The sequence below is a fragment of the Cryphonectria parasitica genome (genome assembly GCF_011745365.1).
Source record: "Cryphonectria parasitica EP155 unplaced genomic scaffold M406scaffold_1, whole genome shotgun sequence".
Lineage (NCBI taxonomy): Eukaryota > Fungi > Ascomycota > Sordariomycetes > Diaporthales > Cryphonectriaceae > Cryphonectria > Cryphonectria parasitica.
Window position 1 is genome coordinate 289018 of NW_024468909.1, and position 22210 is coordinate 311227.

At 51.2% G+C, this 22210-nt stretch overlaps 6 protein-coding genes across 6 annotated transcripts; 5 read left to right on the forward strand and 1 right to left on the reverse strand.

Moving 5' to 3' along the window:
* Positions 1-4582: 4582 nt before the first annotated feature.
* On the forward strand, positions 4583-5221 carry M406DRAFT_283893 (uncharacterized protein; the record flags this gene model as incomplete). Its single annotated transcript, XM_040918538.1, has 1 exon — positions 4583-5221. One exon carries the CDS (start codon positions 4583-4585, stop codon positions 4991-4993), a length of 411 nt encoding a protein of 136 aa, XP_040780457.1. The 3' UTR covers positions 4994-5221.
* Positions 5222-6036: 815 nt separating this feature from the next.
* On the forward strand, positions 6037-8552 carry M406DRAFT_325004 (uncharacterized protein; the record flags this gene model as incomplete). Its single annotated transcript, XM_040919937.1, has 11 exons — positions 6037-6057; positions 6110-6145; positions 6292-6300; positions 6502-6607; positions 6674-6800; positions 6890-7149; positions 7238-7491; positions 7583-7878; positions 7995-8028; positions 8212-8250; positions 8340-8552. 11 exons carry the CDS (start codon positions 6037-6039, stop codon positions 8550-8552), a joined length of 1395 nt encoding a protein of 464 aa, XP_040780458.1.
* A 1611-nt stretch (positions 8553-10163) lies between these two features.
* M406DRAFT_36360 (uncharacterized protein) lies at positions 10164-11335 on the forward strand (the record flags this gene model as incomplete). The annotated part of the gene is made up of 3 exons (XM_040923995.1): positions 10164-10442; positions 10519-10982; positions 11038-11335. The coding sequence occupies 3 exons, from the start codon at positions 10164-10166 to the stop codon at positions 11333-11335; spliced, it is 1041 nt and encodes a 346-aa protein (XP_040780459.1).
* A 3640-nt stretch (positions 11336-14975) lies between these two features.
* On the forward strand, positions 14976-15573 carry M406DRAFT_65990 (uncharacterized protein; the record flags this gene model as incomplete). Its single annotated transcript, XM_040924962.1, has 2 exons — positions 14976-15432; positions 15506-15573. The coding sequence occupies 2 exons, from the start codon at positions 14976-14978 to the stop codon at positions 15571-15573; spliced, it is 525 nt and encodes a 174-aa protein (XP_040780460.1).
* Positions 15574-16405: 832 nt separating this feature from the next.
* M406DRAFT_325007 (putative MFS sugar transporter protein) lies at positions 16406-18114 on the reverse strand (the record flags this gene model as incomplete). Its single annotated transcript, XM_040919938.1, has 2 exons — positions 16406-17828; positions 17894-18114. The coding sequence occupies 2 exons, from the start codon at positions 18112-18114 to the stop codon at positions 16406-16408; spliced, it is 1644 nt and encodes a 547-aa protein (XP_040780461.1).
* A 1051-nt stretch (positions 18115-19165) lies between these two features.
* On the forward strand, positions 19166-21526 carry M406DRAFT_33483 (family 95 glycoside hydrolase; the record flags this gene model as incomplete). The annotated part of the gene is made up of 2 exons (XM_040920976.1): positions 19166-19594; positions 19628-21526. 2 exons carry the CDS (start codon positions 19166-19168, stop codon positions 21524-21526), a joined length of 2328 nt encoding a protein of 775 aa, XP_040780462.1.
* Between the last annotated feature and the right edge of the window lie 684 nt (positions 21527-22210).

Genomic DNA, 22210 nt, shown 5'->3' on the forward strand with positions numbered 1-22210 from the left:
AGCAGGAGAGGTGGTAGGCGTGAGGTCTGGGCACAGAAGAGGTGTCCAAGTTGGCCGGGCACGCAATGGCAGAGGATCGATTTCGCAATTGGATGAGGCGCTCGCGTAGGCAGGCTCGCAATATTACGGTTATCTTGTTTCACCCTGGGGCTGTATTCGAAAGATGGTTGTGCAGGCCTCTTCGGACGAATGGCCTGCAGGACGTCTGGCTTGGCTTGGGGTTTTCGGTTCGTGATGGAGGAGGTGGTGGTTGTGGTTGTGGTGTGGTGATCTGGAGGGGCGACTGGAGTATATGGAGATCGATCTTTTGGTGGGATGGCGGATGGGTGACCAGTTTTAAGAAAATAGATGGACGGGGCCCTTGTTCGGCGGTCGGTGGTCGGGACGAAGAAAAGAACAAGAGAGGGAAGTTGATGAAGATGCCAGCAGTCCCAGGGGGGGGGGGGTTGTATCGACCTCGTCTAGGGTGTGTTACGTCCAACCCAACAGGTGCAGGGCAGGGCAGGGCACGGTAAGGAAGGCAATGCGGCGGTCTGGGGAAGGAGATGATGGCTGTTGAAAGTGAGGCATAGGAAGACGCAAGAGGCAGAGACGAGAGCGACAGTGAGCCGTCAAGTTCTGTCATGCAGCGGCAAAATGGCGAAATCGCTCTAGTCTTTGCGCCTATGTTGTGGGGTACTTGGGACGAAAGGACCTTGGTCTCTAGGTGTCCCGGTACTCGTCAACCCTGCAGAGTGACAGCGACAGGACAAGTACACTGGCTCAACTATGTACTTCTCAGCAGGGGGACCGGCCCCCACTGAACCCACCTGTCCTCTCACTCCCACAATGTGTCTGCACCTCTACCTGCAGCCCGCCTACGCTATCCACCCGTCACTGCGTGACAGAAATCCTGATGATGATAGTGATGATGAGTTTGTTGCGATAGTTCTTGTTGTTGTTGCTGGTGATGATGCGAATTGATGAGTGTATGACACGATGTCTCGAAATGTCTCTCACCCTGACCTCTTCGCAAGGCCTGAGTTCCTCAAGGCTTATGTCCAAGATTATTCATGTGGTGCTTGAGACAATGGATTGCACCATCGCTCTTGCCCGTTTCGACCTGGGCCAACCATCTTCGCGCTGAAATAGTGACTCCCAGCATGTACCCAGGTGCTGTAGCAGTGTATTCTTGGTACCCCTGTAAATCCAGTGGATAGTGGAAGGTTTCTGCGGGAGCACACCATCTTCAGGCCCGCTTACCTTATTTTTACCCTGCAAGGTACCCTCTACCCTTGAGCTGCGCTCATCAGCCTCGTCTCAAATTCGAACCTCATTTCTCGATGTTCTCACTAGCAACAGTGAGCTGATGAAGACAAAGTCCAAAACTTAGCATGTTGCTATATCTAGCATCATATATCACCCTCTATATTCGTTCTTCACAGTAAAGCCACAATCTATCCATGGTTTGTATACCCAGTGTTCAGGTCCAACCTCCAAGCCGGGCACAAGTCACTTCTACCCGTGAAAGGGACTCGATCCAGTGGGTTTCCCCCGCAAAGCCGTCCAGCCGCACCGACAGCCGCAGGAAGCTAGCCGCGAGCCGCCCGAGACCCACTGGAAACCGACCGACCGGTACTGAGCTGCAGGCCATCTTCTGCCGCGAGCCGCCAGCACACCCTGTTCGTTGTACGTGTGTGTGTGTGTGTGTGTACCCCCATGAAAATTCGCGGTTGAGAAGATACACGCAGCCCTCTGATGGGATGCAACAGCTGTCCAGATACGGCAGCTCGAACAACCAGCCAGACCTAATCAGATCTCACCAGCAGCAGCCATGTGTGTACAGGCACGAGAGCCTGCATGCAGCTCGTTTGGACGCACTCTCATCTAATTGTCAAGGCAACTCTTTCTTCTTGCAGACGCAACAAAGACCTTGAAGCTAATGAGGAGGAATTACGAGAGAGAATACATGGCACATGTCAAAATCTGAAGAAAAGACCCCACCTCTTACCTTCTTTTTCTTTTTTTGCCCCTTCTTCAATCATCATCGCATCGCTCGACTGGCGAACGCGGGTATCGGTTGCGCTTCCTGAAAAAATCAAGCGTCGTGCCTACCATGTCCAATTCAAGGAGAAAAAATCCCCTTTCGCTGGTGTCGGCACCTGTCCTGGTTGAAAATCTGGGGGAGAGGAGGATCACTACCAAGTAAAATACGATAATGGAACCCCCCCTCCCTTCCCTTTCCCCCCAATCGCACGATCTGGATGGGCGAAAATGGAGTACCATAGTAGCTGTGATGCGACATGGAACCTCGGCACCCCGGCCGCGTCAACTTCCGCTGCTCTTGTTTCGAGCGTCGCATTCATCTCGACTCCTCCCCAGCCTGGCTCTCATACCAACCCTGGTGTGCCATCTGCGTCTAGCATGATGACATCTGCGTCGAAGGCTTCGAGAGCCCCCTCCCCCTCGATTCGACCCGCCTTCCCACCCCTTATTCGATGGAGAACCAGGGTCGATGGCGTGATGTCCTCAATTTACGAGGGCTCCTATGCTCCTCCTCCTCCTCCTCCTTCTTCTTGTCCTCCTTGATCCAATTCTCGCGTATCTCCTGGAAGGTTTCTTACGAGAAGGTGGCACCAGGATTTACACAAAGAAGGTGAAGAAGTGAATGTGGACACGTTGACGTGCCCGGGCACGCAATCCGGGCTTGCGGTCCCACGGCGTTCACAACATTCGACTTCCTTCCTCCGGCCCGACCGACAACCGCCAACCGTCCTCCCGGCCGTCCTCCCGGCCGAGCAAGGCCGCAAGCCTGTCCATCCACAGTGGAGACGACCTGAACGCATTGAGGCATTGAGCACCTGTCTCTCACAACTGATCATCTCTCCCTGATCCTCTTCTCAGTCGCGCGGCTGCGGTCTGCCGCGAACCTTGGCGAACATACGTCTTGATGCGCGGTTGGCCCGTGCTTGATGGCGACATTTTGCACCATCGTCCTGGAAGAAGGATGAGGTGACGGCTTCAGCGAAAAGCGATTTCTCACGCGACGTCGCAAAAAGGGGCCGCTTATGAAGAACCATCGACAGATTGAATTCTATGCATCTGTACGCACCCGAGCCATGCCCTCCACTGACTCGTAACCTGGGGCTCGTCCGATCCAGATGCAGCCTCCAGGGAGAGCGTGTTGCAGGGTTGCATTGAGGAGTCGATCCCCCTTGACCAATTCGGCTCAGAGCACCATCGCATCTTTTGTCTACGTTCGCAATAGGAGACATGGTCGGCTCAGGCGACACAACTCCTACGTTGACAGGACCAACTATCGAGGAGGCTCCGATGTCCGTCTTTGCAGAGAATAGCAAGCACGTGGCAATGTAGGTTCAAGCACTGCATTGGGCTTCCTGCAGTAATCGTCAAGGAACCGGTCTACATAGTGCAATGGTACACACGACGTGTCCCATCGGTGCTCGGCCGGATATCATATTCTCTTCAAGATATAAGGAAGCGTGAACCAGATCGCAAACCTCGAGTAAATCTGGTTAAATCCCCACCGGCCTTATGCAGACTTGTAGATGGTCTAATCGTTTTCTGTTGTGGCAACCTGATGGTCGTCCTCGCAACAAGTCTACTCCGATATCGCTGCTACTATCCAACCCACGGATAACGGGATGCCATCTCTCACCTCACCGAGTAGGCCTGCTGCTTGCTCTTTCTCTACCACATTGATCGAAAAAGGTACATCGTATAGATGTATTCCGAGTTGAGGTCGAATAACGATGTCGTCAAGTGAAGAAATGCCAAACCCACGCAGGAGCTACAACTTGTGGATGATTTTCGTCGTCAAGTTCACACGTGACAGGATACCCGCTATCGGTATTCATATGTAAACAAGGCGTTTGTTGTTGTTGCTGCTGCCCAGAGCCAAGACCTTGACTACAATAGCTAGCAACCACCACCACAACATGTCTTCAGACCTCACATCAACTCTCGCGACCAATCGAATAACTTCCAGCAATATTACCCACAATTTGTAGGTCACGCATCCAGTCTGCATATGTGCGAACTCGGGGTCTTTGCAGCCACATAAGATTAAGGCGCTACTGCTCAACTTATCCCAATCGCGCTCACAAGTCCGTGCGATGGCACCCAACTTCACTTCCCATGATTGGTTGCCATACCCTCCATCAGCCACAAAAGATGCATTACGCATGACATCACTAAGGTTGGCGATGTAGAAAAGACCGAGTGATGATTTGATGGGATGCCCTCCAGAATTATGATCATTAATGGCGTTGAAATATGCCGATGTCTGTAGGAAGCTGATGATGTGTTTTTGTCTTTTTGGTGGTTTTCTTCTCTCTCTCTTATTCTTCTGCAGTCATAATTAATTAATAGTTGGCACATCACTATTATCGCCTTTCGTTTCCATCTTCTGTTGTTCAGTGTCGAAGCCTACTATAAACTATACTGGCCGTCATTCGATCACGCAAATCATCCGCAGCACGCACATCAAAGAACAACAAGAAAGGAAGGTGAAGGGCGGGTGAAAGGGAGGGAAGAAACAGACAAACCATCATAACATCGCCAGTAATCACACCCACACACAATGGGCATCCCCTACTCCAAGCAGATCAACGGCGCCTTCACCCAGGTGACCCCCCTCGTCGCCGCCGGCTTCGAGGTCCTCCAGACCACCAAAAACATTTCCATCCTCCTCGCTTCCATCCAGGTCCTCACCTGCGTCTTCCTCGGCCTCATCCTGCTCGCACTTCTGGGGATCATCTGCACCCTCAGTCCGCACCTCGAGACCGAGACACAGACCCTCGTCATCCCCGTTGTGCGGTGGCTCGCGAGCTGGCTGTTGGTGTACGGAACCGCGGTCGGATGGACTCTGCGGGTCGCCGTGGTTGCTACGACGGCTGGGCTGGGGGTCTTCTTTTGGCAGGGGAGTCTGGCGGGGAACAGTGTGCCGGGCACGCCAGCGACTGGAGAGGTGGAGGGTGAGGGTCCAGGTTAGAGTACGTCGACGTAAGAGAGAGAGGGAGAGGGAGAAGGAGAGAGAGTAAGAGAAACAATTTTGGTCATGTCTCGCACAGGAAGGATAGTTGAGTGGGTGGAAAGCATAGCTACTGTACATATCGTCTGCCGGATTAGGCTAAGATGATGCTTTTTTTGTTTACTGAGGAACTTTTTCCTTTCTTTCACCCTTTTCTTTTTCTTTTCACATAATACCCTACTTCAAATATTGAACTTTTCCGATAATCTTGAGGAGAACACGATGCCTCTCCACATCAGCCAATTCTCAAACACGCCGCATGGACAACGCATTAGAAGTGGAAAAGAATTAGCGTTATGTGTACCTTCTGTCGGTCTCAATGGTTAGGACCCATTCAAATGGGGGCTCTTGTGTAACTTTTGGTCTTTGGGTAGAAGTCACGGAAGTGGTCGTCCAAGTGGACTCGGATGATCGCGACTCGTAGGAAGGTAAGCCGCAACTGAGACATTCCATGTGCTTTGCGGTTATAACATGGTGGGTGAGTACAAATTCTTCTAAACACCAGGGGAACTCGTTGCAAAAGCCATAGCATGTGATCAGCATTTCGACATATTTTTCGACATAGGTAATGTTGTTTACGTTATCATCCAGCAAGTGAGCTAGCAATTGCTGTGTACTATGATACCAACAGAATACATAAAGCCTCATATGTTTGTAGACATTGTATTACTACGATTCGCCTGGTTCGCTACTGTTGTGCTTGTCAGTCATCTACTATTTCCAAATTCGGCATCTTGCATGATCAACTTGGCATTCCAGTGCCTGAGAAGGCATTACTTATGCAGCTGGACACTTCCCTATTAATTATCGTCGAGCAATAGTAATATATCAGTACACATTATCCATGGCAAAAGACCGTTCAAGCGAGAAGAGAGCCAAAGGAACGACTTCCTTTGTGGATTAACGATCGTATCATAAAGGAAGAAGTTGACTGGGAAGAAAGGTTTGATTGGTTGCCACATATTGAGGAACAAAATGACCAGAGCGCGTCTATACATTCCACCATGGCGATCCCCCTTTTCCTTGTTTCGCATCCACAAATTATGCGATCTCTGGCGTTACTGAGTTGACTGGTAGGTTCTCCTATGCCCGTCCTCTCTCAACCATCATAGAGTGAGTCTCGGTAACCCTTTCATACCCTGAAGATCAATTTCGAGGATATATTTTTGGGTTAACACAACATAGATGCATGCAAGTCAGCTTCATATCAAGACTGACGTGAACTAATATGAACGGTGATTGGCCTGCAGGGGGGTTAGGCCCACCGGGTACGTGCCAGCTCACAGCAAGGGTTGTGTTTGGCTTCGGCAAAAATGAGGATCCACCTCACTCACCGACTTCGAGAGTTCATGCGATTTGGTCTGTTTGTGACCGCCCCTCTCATTCAGTGCCAACAGGAGCAGATGCTGGACATCAGGACCGTTCGACTGGATCTACACAACAGGGCAATGACTTACTCACCTGATCAGACTCTGGAGCACCAGCCATGTCTCCTCAGTGAGCTCGAGGACCGCCAGTGGTTCAAACAAGGCACGGATGTTGAGGTCGTGCAAATAGGGGGTCACAGGACACTTAGTGAGTTGAGACGTCTAGACGCATGAGCCTGCGGTGCCGGAGCGCGGAACTGAGACAAGGACATAGCGACATACCGAGATTCCTGTGCGACACGGCGTCGGCCTTACCATGACTCGCAGGACCTGCATGGCGACAGCACGCTTTCATTTGGCGAAGGGCTTCTGGTGTCCAGACCTCTTTCATTAAAGCTCTTGTAAGTAGACACCATTGTACAACATCACTTGGCAACGAAGAGTGTGAGTAGGCATCCTTGGAATAACAGCGGCTTACATGTATGAGCAGCTTCCTCCCGGCATGTAATAATGAGTCCAGCACAGCATCGCCCAACTTCAGCACGCCACTGGACATTCTCAGCATCGGACAAGAGAGATTGGGGTTGAAAATTAGTTCCGCCGCTGTAAAGAACCACGACAATGATGAAGACTCGGTCTCGCCCACAGCCTCTCCACGTCGATCTAAGAGGATCACACCACCGAGCAGGCAGGGTAAACCTTTGACCTCGGTTGATGAGCATGGCATCATTAAGAAGCAGTCACAACAAGGTATGCATCACTCGAGAGAAGAAAAAAAGACAAAATGAGTTGTTCCCCTCGGCCTTACTTGATCCTGACGTTGTTGCCCAATCTGCAGGCCGATCCCTCAAGAGTTGGACGTGGGAGGCACGATACATCCGTTCAAGCACACAGATATTAGCTGATGCCCAAACAACTGTTTATTTCCTCGTGAACTTCCCATCGAAACTCCAAAAACGAATCACAGACATCATACGGAGCATGGAAGCTCTTGCCAAGAACCCACTGTTCATGGATACACTCATAATCGACGAGGTCATCGCCTACTATAGGGATGCAATCAAATCGCATAGGAGTCAGCTCCTCGCATTGGTAGGTCTCGTTCCATCCGCAACCCTGCCGGCCGCCTCTCGTTCACCCTACACGCAGTAAGAGTACCGTTGCTGACTGACAGTTGCTGTAGAACGATGACGACTCCAAAGGCACCGAGATGTCCATCAAGCTAGAAGAGCTTGCCGCAAACTGGCGCACGATTCTGCAAGATGTACACGGCATCCGAGCTCACATACACCAGCTTCAAGATCTAGTCAGATCCAGAGAGGGTCAATCCCAAGCACGAGCATCATCGGTCTCCGGGCGCAGCAGTTTTAATCAACACACTCGCCAGAAGAGCAGTGAGGTATTCGGCCCCCAGGCTGCCGAGATCCTCGAGTTGCAACATTCAACCTGCGAGTTCTGGACGCGGTGCGTGACAATGTAGTAAGTCGACCTGTGCGATGTACTTTTCTTGGCAGATACTCCTGCTGTGGTACAGCCAATCTCTTGTCTCTTCCTGTACATACTCATGGCGCCGATCATTAACACTCGTTGGCCAGCCTCGAACGTACAACGGACCGCGCCAAAAACTCGGTAAGTCTAAATGCCAGGCACTACAGTAATATCCGCACAACCTTATGACAACCCAGCACTGACCAGATATTCAAAACGTCTCAGACATATCGCATCCGCAAAACGATACCTTTACGACGACGCGGTTCTCTACCCGAGATAAATCGACGGCTAAGCAATTTCACCATTGACATTGCTGTCCAGGTCCAGCGCAACAGCGCCTCCGTGTCTACGCTTGCACTGGTGAGCAAATCTCTTACCAGCTCACAACCTCGTAAAGGGCTGCTTCCACGATCACTACCGATTCTAATGTGAAATATTCTCGTGTCTAGTCATTCCTGAGCACCATCTTCTTTAGTCCCGACGGGCTTTTCCTCGCAATCACCTACTGGTGGTGGATCCTGGCAACCCTCATAGTGCCGTTGACCTTCATCGTCATGCATCTGTGGTTCGAAACGCTCGCTAAGAACACCCGTCTCCTGCGGCGGCGGAAGACGCAGCAGCCGCAGCAGCTTGAAGATTTGGTGGAGACCGAGATGGACTAAGGCTCGGAAGAATTCTTCAGTCGACCCAGAAAGAGAGGACCGTTCATCTGCAGCGAGCACCACCTCCCCTCCCCCCGGTCTGCTTTATTTCTCATGCATAAATAACAAGCGCGTCTTACGAAAAAGCATCATACGGAGTCTTTTTGTCATATTCATTGCCTCATAGCTATCTACCTGCATCAAGCCTTCCCGACAATCCTTTTGCATTTTTTCTTCTTCCTCCTTTGGTTTTTTTTTTTTTCCCCTTTTCTTTTTTATGACTATGTCTCACCCTCCGTGCTGCCAAGAAGTTGAGCAGGTATTGCATTCTCTTTTGTTTGGGACGACAGGAGTCTTAGGCGGAATGAAATAGAATTGAAAAAATAAGTGAATATGAGATTGCTCCCAAATGTACTCCATGAATATTTACTGAGTCAACAATACAAATCAAAGCAAATAAATGGCATGGTCATGCAACTGCAGCTGGACCGAGCCTGATGCTGATGTGCTGTTGCAAAGGTGATTATTGTAGACGACCTGAACAGTATACAGGAGGTCAAGCTAATGGGTCCGTCCTCCCTCAAACACTGCATGGGGGCGAGTCCTCGCGTCAGTGTCGCGCTTGGACCTCCACAATGGCGATGTTTGCCATCGTTGCCTTGCAGCATGAGAATAGTCCTTGGCCCTTACTTCTGTCTTGTGAACTCTTTGAGCAGCTCATATGGTGATCCGAGCAGGAGTTGTGCAATTGTGACTTCTGCGCATAATCAGGGGGAAATTGGACTGACTCAAAATTTTTTTGGAATCCTCCAAGAACCTGTTCAGCCTCAAAATCGCTGTCCCAAGGCACGACGCTATCGCTGATCATGAGCATACAACAGCTTGCTAGTCGAAGTTCATGTGGTATTGGTTGGCTTGGACAGCCCGAAGACAATGCAGGAAGCTCTGCTGAAAGCTAGCTGGCAAGCTCAATGATTTCTTGTCAAGGTGAACAATGCCCATAATCTCTAGTGCACCCACTAAAGGGAATATGCTAAGTGCCCCTTGTGGCTTGTGACTTGTGACCTGTTGCATGACCTGCATATCTAGAGCGGAAAAGATGAACGTCTTCACTGCGACACTGGCTTACCTTTATATCTCTGAAACACCGCCCCTCAGTTTTCGAAGATCACTTTCGGAAAATGAAATGAGTCACAAAAATGTATTCCTACAACGTACTGTGTATGCCCCTCTGCCGTCTTTGGGCGGTGCAGAAACTCAATGAACTCGCGGCCTCTATAATAGGTATGGAGTTGGTGTGATCGTAGCATACAAGGGTAGCAGGCACAAATGCAGCTACTGCCCACTGTCTTATTTGACACTGGCTGTATCTTTCATCTCCACAATATTGAATGGGTCATCAGAGCTATCTGTAGTCATGTTGTGTGACTGTTTCACTAGGAGGAGCTGCAAGTAATATTTTGGCCTCTTTGGGCAGGGAGCGTATGATATGGGCGACTGTCACCCACGCTGTCCGCACTTGTGGTCATTGTCTATTAAAGGTTGCCTTCCTCTTCCTTTCGAAATGTGCACAACTCTAAGCTTCTGCATGGTTCTTCCCGTACCCCGTCATTCTAGTCTCGTCTTGTCACCATGTGGCAATCCATTGCTGGAGCGATACGACGTGCCATCGCCGTCGATGGGTATAATATGAGACGCCAACTTGATCCGGAACAACTCGGATCCTTCCTACGACCAATCTATAAGTCCTTGGTTCAGGAAATCGGTTATACTGCCGCTGTTCCAGTGCCAGCAGAAACCATTGCTCAGCTTCATCAGGCGATGAAGGAAAAGGCAGACCAGGTTAAAGTGGACTACATGGACGATCGTGTTTCGGCCAAGGCCTTTTTCCTTGGGTTATCTCTAGCTTGTGTGAGCAATTTAAACTTAATGTAATGCTTCATGATGACTTATGTACTAACGTTCCTGTCCCACTCTTCCTATGTAGTCGTGCTGTTACGGCCTTCGAATCGATGTCCAGGTTTATGTAGGCATCTACACTTGGCTTGTCATTCTTATCGAGGACAAGATAGGCGAGTGTGCAGCAGAAGTTGAAGGCTTCGAGCGGCGCTTTCTTACAGGCGAGGAGCAGCCAACACCACTTCTCCGCGCTACCGCCGCCCTGATGAAAGAGACATGGGACTTCTGGGACCCCATTCTGGCCAACTTGATCGTAACCTCGACAATGGATTTCGTGACGAGCAACATCATAGACACCCGGCGGGAATTCAAAAATATGCCTGTCACAAAGGCGGGCAAGTCGTTCCCTTATTTTTTCCGCAATATGTCAGGCATAAGTATCGCCTATGCCTGCTTCATTTACTCCAAGGAAGAGTATCCTGATATCGGCTTATTCCTCGAAGCCCTGCCTGATATGGCTTTCTATATTGCCAACATTAATGATGTCTTGTCGTAAGTGTTAAGAGGATCTCATGCCAGAGGAGTGATGGCTAATAATGGAACAAAGCTTTTATAAGGAGGAAATTGGGGGTGAAACGCACAATTACATTCACAATAGAGCCAGGTGTGAACAGCAGAATCCTTTGGTCATCCTCAAGAAGGTCAAGGCTGAGACCGCGGCTTCTGTGGAACGTGTTCGTGCTATTCTTGAGGGCAGGACGAAGTACTTTGAAGCATGGGAAAGACAGTTGATGGGGATGATAACGATGCACACAGTCAACCCGAGATACCGCCTGGCAGATCTAGGACTCGGGGAGGCCCATCCAGTCCAAATTCCGGTATCAGCAGTAGACTCAAAGGACTGAAAACTTCACCACGAAGGTATTCGCATACACCTTGGGCTTGTTGAGGATCGTCGTGGTTGAGTCCTAGCGCAGTGTTTTCAGTCCTGAAAATAGGTTGATGAATCAAGGCATAAGAGTTGCGTTCATTTTATCAAGTTGTGGCGATCATCGTATACTGTAAAACGACTTACCATGCCTTTCTATTCTCGTGGCCGTACTCTGTATGCATGCATTTCAGTCAAAACTTCTACTCGATACACATCCTACGTATACAACTCACTTGGTCCTTGTATCGGACTACGGTATTCATTCGAAGCTGAGAAAATGTCGGGGCGTGGAAACGATCACCTTGATCGTTCAGCACCCCATTCTTGAAAGGAAAACCAACTAGCAGAATTAATAACACGCCCATTATGTGCATAAAAGACAGCATCTCTCGTCAAGAGTGGACTCGAAGCCCGATTCAAACTGTTGTCGATCATTTTGAAGCACCCGAAGGACAAATATTCAGAGTATCCACAGTCATGTCACCATATGGGAACCTTGATGTGATCGTCACACCAAGAACGAGATCAAGCCTTTCTTACTACCCTACGTGGAGGACTCTGAAAACAGTCAGATCGCCCTCCTTCTCGTTGATCACATCCAGCTAGCTCAATCTACAGTGTTACCAAATCAAAAATGTCGAATGGTGGCAGCGTTCATCTCTTACTATCTGGCCCTAGTGTAGTTCTTGTCTTACATTCTCGATGTCGATATCTTCTTACCTTTTCCCTTGCCAAGGTATTGTATGAATCGTACTCATATGGCTGCCCTTCCGACCACGGTAGCCAGGGACGCACCCGGCCGAAATACTACTCCCGGATCCGAAATAGAGGACCTCGGACGAATGGAACTAGGTCATGGCTGAGGCACGACTCAAGTCGATGAGGCGGTGTGTGGCCCACCACACTGGTCTTCAAGCCACAGCTGTTGATGGCTTCTCTGCCTAACGGATCAAGATCCAATGGCGAATTGCACACGATATATCATCCAGCCCTCTATGGCAAATTCCGATTGGCTCTCAGATGATGCCATTCGATTTCCGACGCCTGTCGGACTGGGGTAGTGGTAAACGACGTCAAAGCAAAGTTCAACCCCCTTCCCCCCTTCCTTATATCTCCTCTGGGCATTTCTCATTTTTGGACACGAGGAATACAGGTTATGTTATTGTCAGGGTTCTCGCTCTTAGGGATTTGGAGGGCTGGCAGGACGTAGCCGTTGCATCATCATTTCTGTTCAGTGACGGCTGTGGCATGCCACAAAAGGCCGGGAAAAGGAAATCCTTGTAGTTCTAGACCTTGTGTACTTGGAAGCGCAACTTTGCTTCTGCCGGAAAATTGTGTGTGTGACCAAGACCAAGTAATCCGCCGCGGCTGAATTCCCAGAGAGTCGGGATGAGACCCACTGTTCATGCATTCTTTTTTCTTTCTTTCTTTCTAGAACGGCCAAGCCGATGGATGAAGGATCACGTTTCGGTGCATAGAGCAGATCCAGGGAGAGAGAGTTCCCTGATTGATAGAACCCAACGGTGTTCAGTGTAACTGTTCTTTTGTACCACGCGACGGTAACGTTTGGTATCGAACAAGGGGGTGAGGTGGGACATGCGGGCCATACATATGGGCGAGATCCAGCCCGAGACACGGATCTCAAATATAGACATAAGAAAGCTCGATCTTCGGGAATTTCGATGCACGACAGAGATCGCCAGGGTCCTTAGGCAGTTGGTGAGATCGAGGCCAGCCAAAATATTACATGTCATATGAGGCTTGCGGTGGATCCCAGGCATCAGATCTAATCACGCTTGGTCATTGTGATATAGCACTGGCACATGCAGACAGACCCCTTGGGCTCTGATGACCAAGCCCACTTTTGCTTCACAGGCCACCTTTGCCCTTATATTGGATCGCAATCCATGAGCTCTCGCCCCGGAAGTTCGCCTTGTCCAGCATTGCTTCTTTTTTCTGTATCTTCCCGCAGGCTTCGGTGGACGAATGTAAACTATTAATACAGAACCGGAAGGAAGACCCGCTGCGTTCCGCGACCAGGTACTCAAGCCTGTGTAACTGTGCCCAACTGTAGGATGCAGAATGGATTTAGGAGAATAGATGCTTACTCATGCAGTGTGAAGACAAAGGAATGAGTTATGCGGATAGCACATTATCACGTTAACAACCCGCCCAAACCCGCCTCACATTTTCGCGCATGGATGTTGTAATATCGATGTCGCGAAGCACCGAGCATCGCATGATCTGAGATGCGTCAAGCCATCAGGAGATTCAAGCAAGTACTCGTCGTCTCACAGAGATGAAAACAATTCCGGATCTTCTTCCGCTGTATCATGACCAGCCTGACCAGCATAAGGACTATCTTGATGACACCTTGGAATGTCCTAAGCCAATGCCTCCTTATTTGACTTTTCCATACGCCTCAGCTGTGTATGGATGGTTGTACCATGGTCTCTTTGTGTGACGACTTACAGATTTTTATGAAGCAGGCTGACTCGATAACTGTCGTTGATATATACGCCCGTGACTATGAATATACCCTCTTCTTACGTCAGAGCCACCGTCGGGGTGAAAAATCCAGGTCATGGTTTCCAATAAGTAGGAACATTGTTCAAGAAGTTGAAAATAACCAGCATAATTGAAGCCTGATTCGTATTTACGGGGTATAATTTTTCTTTTCTTGTCTTTCTTTTTCTCTTAGCCATGAGTGGACCCGGGGTTGCCGGAAGTATACGCGTGGAATGCCACACATTTCACACTAATACGGCACGAGAGCCGGAGCCACCTTGCCTCGTGTGCACACCATGGTCTGGGGCCAACAGCCTTGCCACCCAGAAAGGAGAACTCCATGACACTTTCCAGTCTTTAGCAAGGATGTCCCGACAGGTTTCGGGATGATCTAACTGCCATGGCTTCGTAGAAAGTCCTTGCAGAGCCTCCCGAGGCCATCATTGGACTGATGCATGGCGCAGGCGGCGCCTGTGCTCTCAAGACGACTTGTCAGGCCGAAAGCTCGTGCCACTACTTATCCACATGAAGACCTGAATCATGTCCAAACACGCAGATAGCCACATGTAGGCATCCAGGGATCTCCAGAAAGATTCCTATGGCTGATTCAGATCTTACTCATGACATAGACTGGGAGAGATGCACACGCCACCTGAAGCCCCTACAGAGATGGTTTTCCCAAAGTATCGTCAACCTAGACCCAGCCTCATGGTATCTCAACCTTGTCGAAAAGATGAAGGAATGCCACACACTCTCACGAGATGGAGTCAATGCTTCGAAATGCCCTCTGAATGTAGTAGACCAGGTGAATATAAATATGTGTATTGTCCTCCTGTGAAGGGAAAACTCTCTGACTGTCTCTCGACAGAATTCACCAAGAACTCAGAACTCACATTAAAAGACTGAAAGGAGGGTGAATCTCGAAGTGACAAGAAGTCAGGTAATATATGCCCGAGAATTATCGACAGCATATAAAAACAAATCAAAGACTTTCCTTGTTTCTTCTACCACAAGGTAACGCCTGTTCATCAACAAACGCATAGGATGTTAACTAACACACGCTAGTGGGGAAAAAAAAGAAAAAAAGAAACGTCCAAAACGCCAACATGTCATCTCGCCGCGTTGACTTCGAGATCGTGGTTCAGCCACCGCAGACCGTCACCATATGCTCATCCATAGAACCGCCCGTCGTGGCCCGAACTCGAGATCGTCGGCTTCTAGAGGCCGCCTCAAACCAGGGGAACCACGTCTTCGCCGTTGCAGTGCTATACGCCTCGAACATGGACCCTGGCGACGGGACCAACATCTCCTGGAGTGCCTCCGCCGCCCCGTACACAGAAAACACCAGCAGCAGTGGAAGCAGCAGCAGCTCGGGCCGTCGGCGCTGGCTGTACTTTATCTTTAGCGGCATGACGATCAACACGCTCGGCGTCTTTTCTCTGCAAATTGTCGTACACGTCCTGCGCTACTCGCACAATGAATGGGACCAGGCGGATCAGGTTGTTTCCGCCAACACGAGGCACTTCACCGTCCTGACCCAGGCTTCTTCAGCCGACCGACCTTGTAAGCGTCAAAATGTTCTCCCTTATGATTTGTGTGCCAACAAACGATGCCCCGGTGCTAATCTTCCATCAAGCTTCCTCGGAGAGGCGCATCTTGCGCCAGCTGGAAGCGGCTCAGCTCTACATACGTGACGCATACTAGGTTATGAGCACATAACATTTCTCTGGGATGGTGTCAGCCTTATCAGGATCAGGGGCTCTTCTTGAGAGCCACTGAATGATGCCATGTAGTAGGATTTGAGAGAGGAATGCGAATAGTGGATTTCATGTTTATGTGGAGCGTTGAGTTAGCAAGTCAGGCCAGAGTGCAAAGCACTTTTAGGGGCTCAGGAGCGGCAAATGGTCCAGGCAGGACGATGAATGCCTCTCTTTTGTGCAACCAGGATGTCTGCCGCCCGGCAGGCACGTGGTTCAACAACTCACACTTAATATAATTGATGTTACACAGACTAACATCAGCTCACGTGGAGCTACGAGGGTGTCTTTAAAGATGTGATGTAATTGATAAATCCTGGAAAGGTGCCAACAATGAGCAGGGCAATCTATCACCAGACAAGTGCTTATGTCATTCGCCTGTTATTCTTTTCGGAGGCTGAAAATATCTGAGACACAAGGAGGAACATGAATTCCTCTATCAAAATTTGTTCGTGCCCAGTCTCCTTGTTCCAATGGCATATTGGGCAATGACAAATGCTTACAGCCTCCGTTGTGGAACGCATATTACAAGGCGGGTGTGCATACAGCATAATCATTTGCATATAGAGCTTTCACTGTGGGTGGTATCCGACACGGTCAGAAGTCAGAAGCTCCCTGCGAATGAATGAATTATGTGAGCCCTCCTTGGAAAACAAGTAGGAACCTCAAATCATGAGCAAAACGAGCATCTTCTTCTATTAATTCTGCATTGCTAGCGCAAACTCGATCACACATACTTCAATCCACTCTCCAATATCATCATTTATGGCCTTGACATCTCAAGCACCACCGCTCACCAGCGCCTGTCGATCCGCCTTTGCCTTCTCCTTCTTGGCCTTGCTGATCTTCTTACTCAGTTTGACGGGATGCGTGCCAGGGGTCTCAAAGATGGTATCGATCTCCTCGAGCGACAGCTTGCTGGTCTCGGGGAAGATGAAGTACGCTGCGATGAGCTGCAGCGTGTTGTACACAATATACACGACCCAGATCTTGTACCCGACCTTCTCGATACCCACGCTGATGCCGTAGTTCTGCACCACGCCGGCCGCGCCCTGTACCATGTTGTAGAAGCCCATGCCCTTGGCTCGGAGCGGGAGGGAGAGGATCTCCACTGGGTAGAGGTTGTGCATGGTTGCGATGAGGGCGGCCGAGCACATCTGGTAGATGAACACCCAGACGATGGTCAGCACGGCAGTGGCATGGGATTGGTACAGGGAGTATTGCCAGCTGGTAATGGTGACGAGAGTCTGCGTGACAATGAAGGTAATCAGTCCGGTGATGATCAGCGTGCGCCGTCGGAAGATGTCGACGAGGAAGGACCCGATGAACTCGAAGAGGAAGTAGGTACAGGTCGAGCCGAGGTTGATGCCGAGCTGCGGGAGGGAGGCGGTGATGCCGATGGTGTCGAGCGCGGGAGACAGGTAGTAGGAGATGATGGCGCCGCCGTTCCACTGCTGGAAGATGGAGTAGAGCACGAGCACAAGTGTCCGGTACCGTACAGCCTTGGTGAAGAAGACGCGGAAGTCATAAGCTGACCGCACACCTGTCTGGCTGGACTCGATTGACTCTTCCATCTGCTGCAGCACAAGCGGCACGATGGGCGCATCGACGTCGTTGTTCGTGGTCATGTATTTGGCAATGACGCGACGGGCCTCCTCGCGACGGCCCTTGAGGATGAGGAAACGAGGGGACTCGGGGCACCACCAGTAGATGGTAATGCAAGTCAGGAGCGGAAAGAAAGCCTCAAAGAGGAGAGGCGTGCGCCACTGGTAGTTGCTGTTCCACTTGGCAAAGCCGACCATGGCACCGCTGATGATGAGCGAGCCTACCTGGAACCAGGTGCCGAAAAATCCAACCAGGCGGCCACGAAGATGCAGCGGGGCGATCTCAGCCATATACTGCGGAGCCGAGGCCATGGAGCTGCCAAACCCGAGGAGGAAACGGCCGACCATGAGAGCGGGCAGGTTCGGCGCCAGGCCCTGAACGAGAGCCGCAACGACCACGATGAAGTTGCCCAGAAAGTTGATGCCTCTGCGGCCGATGACATCTCCGAGCGCGAGGAAGGGGGCGCCAACGAAGTTGCCGATAGTCATGAGACCGTTGATGGTACCGATAATCACACCAGAATTTGGGAAGCCAAAGTAGTCGTGGAAGGTCGTGTAGGAGTTGATGCCCGAGATGACACCCCAGTCAACGCCGTAACTAGCATGATCGTCAGCGTCGTCGGCAATATAAGCTTTTGGGAACGAGAATCGGTCAGCACCTACCCAGCCATATTGAAACCCATGACCAGAGTGATCAAGACGATATGAAATCCGGTCCGGGAGTGCATGTCCAGGCACTCCTTGGAGATACGCATCAGGTCTTCTTCCGATATGCGCGTGACGACCACCTCCTCGACCTCGACGCCCAGCTTCTCGGCCTCGCGGACATCTTGGTGGTGGACGTCGGCCTCCGTCTTTGTTGTTGAGTCGACGCGTGCAGCCATGTTGGGCGAACGTTGTTCTGCTGCTTTCCAGGCAGAGGAGACTACAGATGTATACTCGCGCTGGCCCCAGCCCAGGTGAAGAAGGAAGAGGGGGGGAAGGGCTGCAGCTGAGGTGACATTGTCGAGGTCGGCTCACATATATAGGATGGGAGCCGCCTTATCAGTCCCAGACTGCTGGGACTTGTATCAGTCCAGTGACCCCGAGACAACCTGGTCCAGGCTCTGAAGGTGCAGCTGCAAGATGCTTCGAGGTGGTGGCGTGTCTGACCTTCCCAGGCCGATTGCTTACCCTGTGCCTGCATCCTGATCCCCAGAGACTTGAGCCCAGAACGTGCTTGGATCGACTTGCCTCAGACCGCTCGGCCAGGTCCGGACCATACGGCACGCTGCCTCGGCTGGGGATTCCGTGGTGAGGGCATCCACAATAGCATCCCATCTGGGGCGACGAGTTGCCATTGGACAACATTCCCCAGCTTTCCTCGTGATGTGTGGGGATTCTGGGGTTCTTCCTCGAGGGGGGAAAAGCGAGGTCATTGAAGCGGCTGGGATTCGACCCCACACGCTGCAGCAGTCGCCCGTTGGGATCGGATTTTCCATCCACTTGATGACCCTTGTCTCACGAGTTTGGTGTTAGCTCGTCAATAGACGAGGCACCCAAAGCGCGGGGAAGTGCAGGCAGTACCGCTGTCCTTGCTGACCAACGAGCCGACGGGTAGTATTTTATGCGGCCAGGTGCTCACGCCATAAGAGACTGGTAATAAACATTGTCCTTCTGTCGCTGTCGGCCGAGCCACAGTGGTGATCACGTACCATATGCAGACGACTTAGTCAAAGGCCTGACCCGGCTCTTTCGGGATTGCGGCGCGAACTTCCTAGGCTCTCGACCTTGTACTGTAGTAGAATGTGACTTGGTCCCTGCACCTTTTGACCGAGGCAACGTGCATTGGGATCGCTCATAGAGAGCTTTGGATACAGCCCAGTCGCTCTGGTTCGCGTCTCACCACGGGTTGTTGTTTCTCAGACTGAGTTCGAGAGACTTGCCAAAGCCAACATGGTTTTGGACACGCCCAGGAACCTCGACACATCCCAGGCGTCCTCCCTCTTGTACCACAAGCCATCCACAGAATGGTCTCAGGCACTTCCTATCGGCAACGGGCGCCTTGGAGCCATGGTGCATGGCCGAACCGACACAGAACTTCTACAGCTAAATGAGGACTCGGTTTGGTACGGCGGACCGCAAGACCGTAAGCCACGCGATGCTCTCCAAAAGCTGCCACTTCTCCGGCAGCTTATCCGTGAGGAACGGCATGCCGAAGCCGAAGAGCTCATTCGGACAGCCTTCTTCGCAACACCGGCGAGTATGAGGCATTATGAGCCCCTGGGATCCTGTTCTTTGGAGTTCGGCCATGGAAACGTGGTGGACTACGTGAGGAGTCTGGACATATCACGATCAGTGTGCAAGACCTCGTATACGTTCCACGTTGCTGATGGCGCTGCTGGTTCTGTCGGAGAGCCGGTGAAGGTCAGGCGAGATGTCATCGCAAGTTTTCCAGACCAGGTTCTGTTGATGAGGGTGGAGACGAGCCAAAAGATTCGCTTCATCGTACGTCTCAACCGCGGAAGCGAGATCGAGTGGGAGACCAATGAATTTCTTGACTCCATCGATGCGACAGAGAACCGTATCGTGTTGCAAGCCACGCCCGGGGGCAGGAACAGCAACAGACTGGCTCTGGTTCTAGGCATCCGGTGCGATGACAGCCACGAGGGGGGCTCTGTCGAGGCCGTAGGCAACTGCCTGCTTGTGAATTCTGCTGCATGCATGATCGCAGTTGGCGCCCAGACCACGTACCGGACAGAAGCCCCCGAAAAGGATGCGGTGGAAGATGTGAACAAGGCTCTTCGGCAGGGCTGGGATGACCTCCTCGCGAGGCACGTCGCAGACTATCGCTCTCTTTACGACCGCGTCAGCCTGCAGATGTGGCCGGACAGCCCGCATATCCCTACCGACGAGCGCATTGCGAGGCACCGCAACCCGGGGCTTGTTGCACTCTATCACAATTTTGGCCGATACCTGCTGATTTCGTGCAGCCGGGACGGTCACAAGGCTCTCCCGGCCAACCTCCAAGGGATATGGAATCCCTCCTTTGCCCCGCCGTGGGGTTCCAAGTACACTATCAACATCAATATCCAGATGAACTACTGGCCTGTGGCTGCAAGCAACCTCTTGGAGTGTGCTCTACCGCTCGTAGATCTGCTAGAACGAATGGCGCAGAGGGGCCGCGAAACAGCACAAACAATGTATGGCTGCAAGGGCTGGTGTGCTCACCACAACACTGACATATGGGCCGACACAGATCCTCAGGACCGGTGGATGCCAGCGACGCTGTGGCCTCTGGGCGGTGTGTGGATCTGCATCGACATGATGAAATTGGTGCGAGAGCGGTATGATCGAGCCCTGCACGAGCGTCTTGCGCCTGTTCTCGAGGGCTGTGTTGAGTTCCTGTTGGACTTCTTGATCACATCAGAGTGTGGCAGATACCTCGTCACAAACCCATCTTTGTCGCCAGAAAACACCTTTCTATCCAACGGCAAACCTGGTATCCTCTGTGAGGGGTCCACCATAGATATAAGCATCGTGGATATGGCCTTCGAGTACTTCCTTTGGACGGTGGCCAAGCTGTACGGGGGTGAGCACCCACTGGCCGAGAGGGTCCAAGAGGCAAGGCTGCCCCCAGTACAGATCAACGAGCAAGGCCTCATCCAGGAGTGGGGCTTGAAGGACCACGATGAATATGAACCAGGTCACAGACACGTGTCTCACCTTTTCGGCCTCTATCCAGGAAACAGCATCCGCTCACCCCAGGAGTTGGAAGGAGCAAGGAAAGTGCTCGCGAGAAGGGCAGCACATGGTGGAGGCCACACCGGGTGGAGTCGAGCCTGGCTGCTGTGCATGCATGCCCGGCTGAGAGATGCTGAGGGATGTGGCAAGCACATGGACCTTTTGCTTCGAGACTCGACTCTCCCGAACATGCTCGACAACCATCCCCCCTTCCAGATCGATGGTAACCTTGGAGGCTGTGCCGGCATTCTGGAATGTCTTGCGCGGCGATGGGAGCCAAGCTTGTACGAGACAGGCGTCACTCTGCTGCCGTCTCGCCCCAAGGAGTGGTCCCGAGGTAGGCTGACGGGACTTCATGTTCGCGATGGCTGGACAATATCATTCGAATGGAGCGATGGCGAGATTGTCGATCCTGTCATTGTCAACAATACCACATCAAACAGTGACCCATCCATATCGATGGCAGTCAAATACCCTAACGGAAGGGTGGTTTCTGTGCAAGGATCAGGAGAGCACCGCATTACACAAGCTGATGCCAATTTCAAGCATGGAAAATGCGGTGATTTCAGGTGAATATGTGGATTGTGCATGTCGAATAACGGCACCCGCTCTCTGAACCGGCAAATGCTACATTACAGCGAAAGAAAGAATTGAAAGTCAGTCAGAAAGAAAAAGAATGAAAAAAGTATATGCAAAGCTCATGATACTTAGGCTTGCCGTCAATCCGGTGGAGTAAACATTGCTCTTCTTTCTGTTCTGGCTCCCACTCTCCTGAGGTCACTGGGTCTGACCACGACCAGATAGTCTACTGCCATAGAGAGACTCATGGCAGCAACAGTAGCAGCAGAATAGGAGTCGCATTTAGATTTAACACGTGGCTCAGCTCTTGCGCATCTTTGCCATCTAAACAACGATCCATCGTCCTGCTGTGTGGATGTTTAGTGCGCAGTCGCGCGGACTAAGAAAGCAAGAGAGAATACCAAGAACAGGAACATGATGCATCGACAATAGGGCAAGTTGCAGATGGGATCGAGGATGAAGTGTTGTAGGTGAGAGAGTATAAGAAAGCACCATGTGACATAGAAGGGTGCACCCGATGGCCATCAGCCAGTTAGAAAGCAGCTGGACGATGACTCAGCACTCATAGGAGTCTACTTCCTGCCTTGTTGCCTTGACAGCGGCAGTAACGGTGCATCGCATTAAGCGAAGCAGTGAGCTAACCATATAGAGTTAGCTTCATCTTCCATCCCAGGAGAG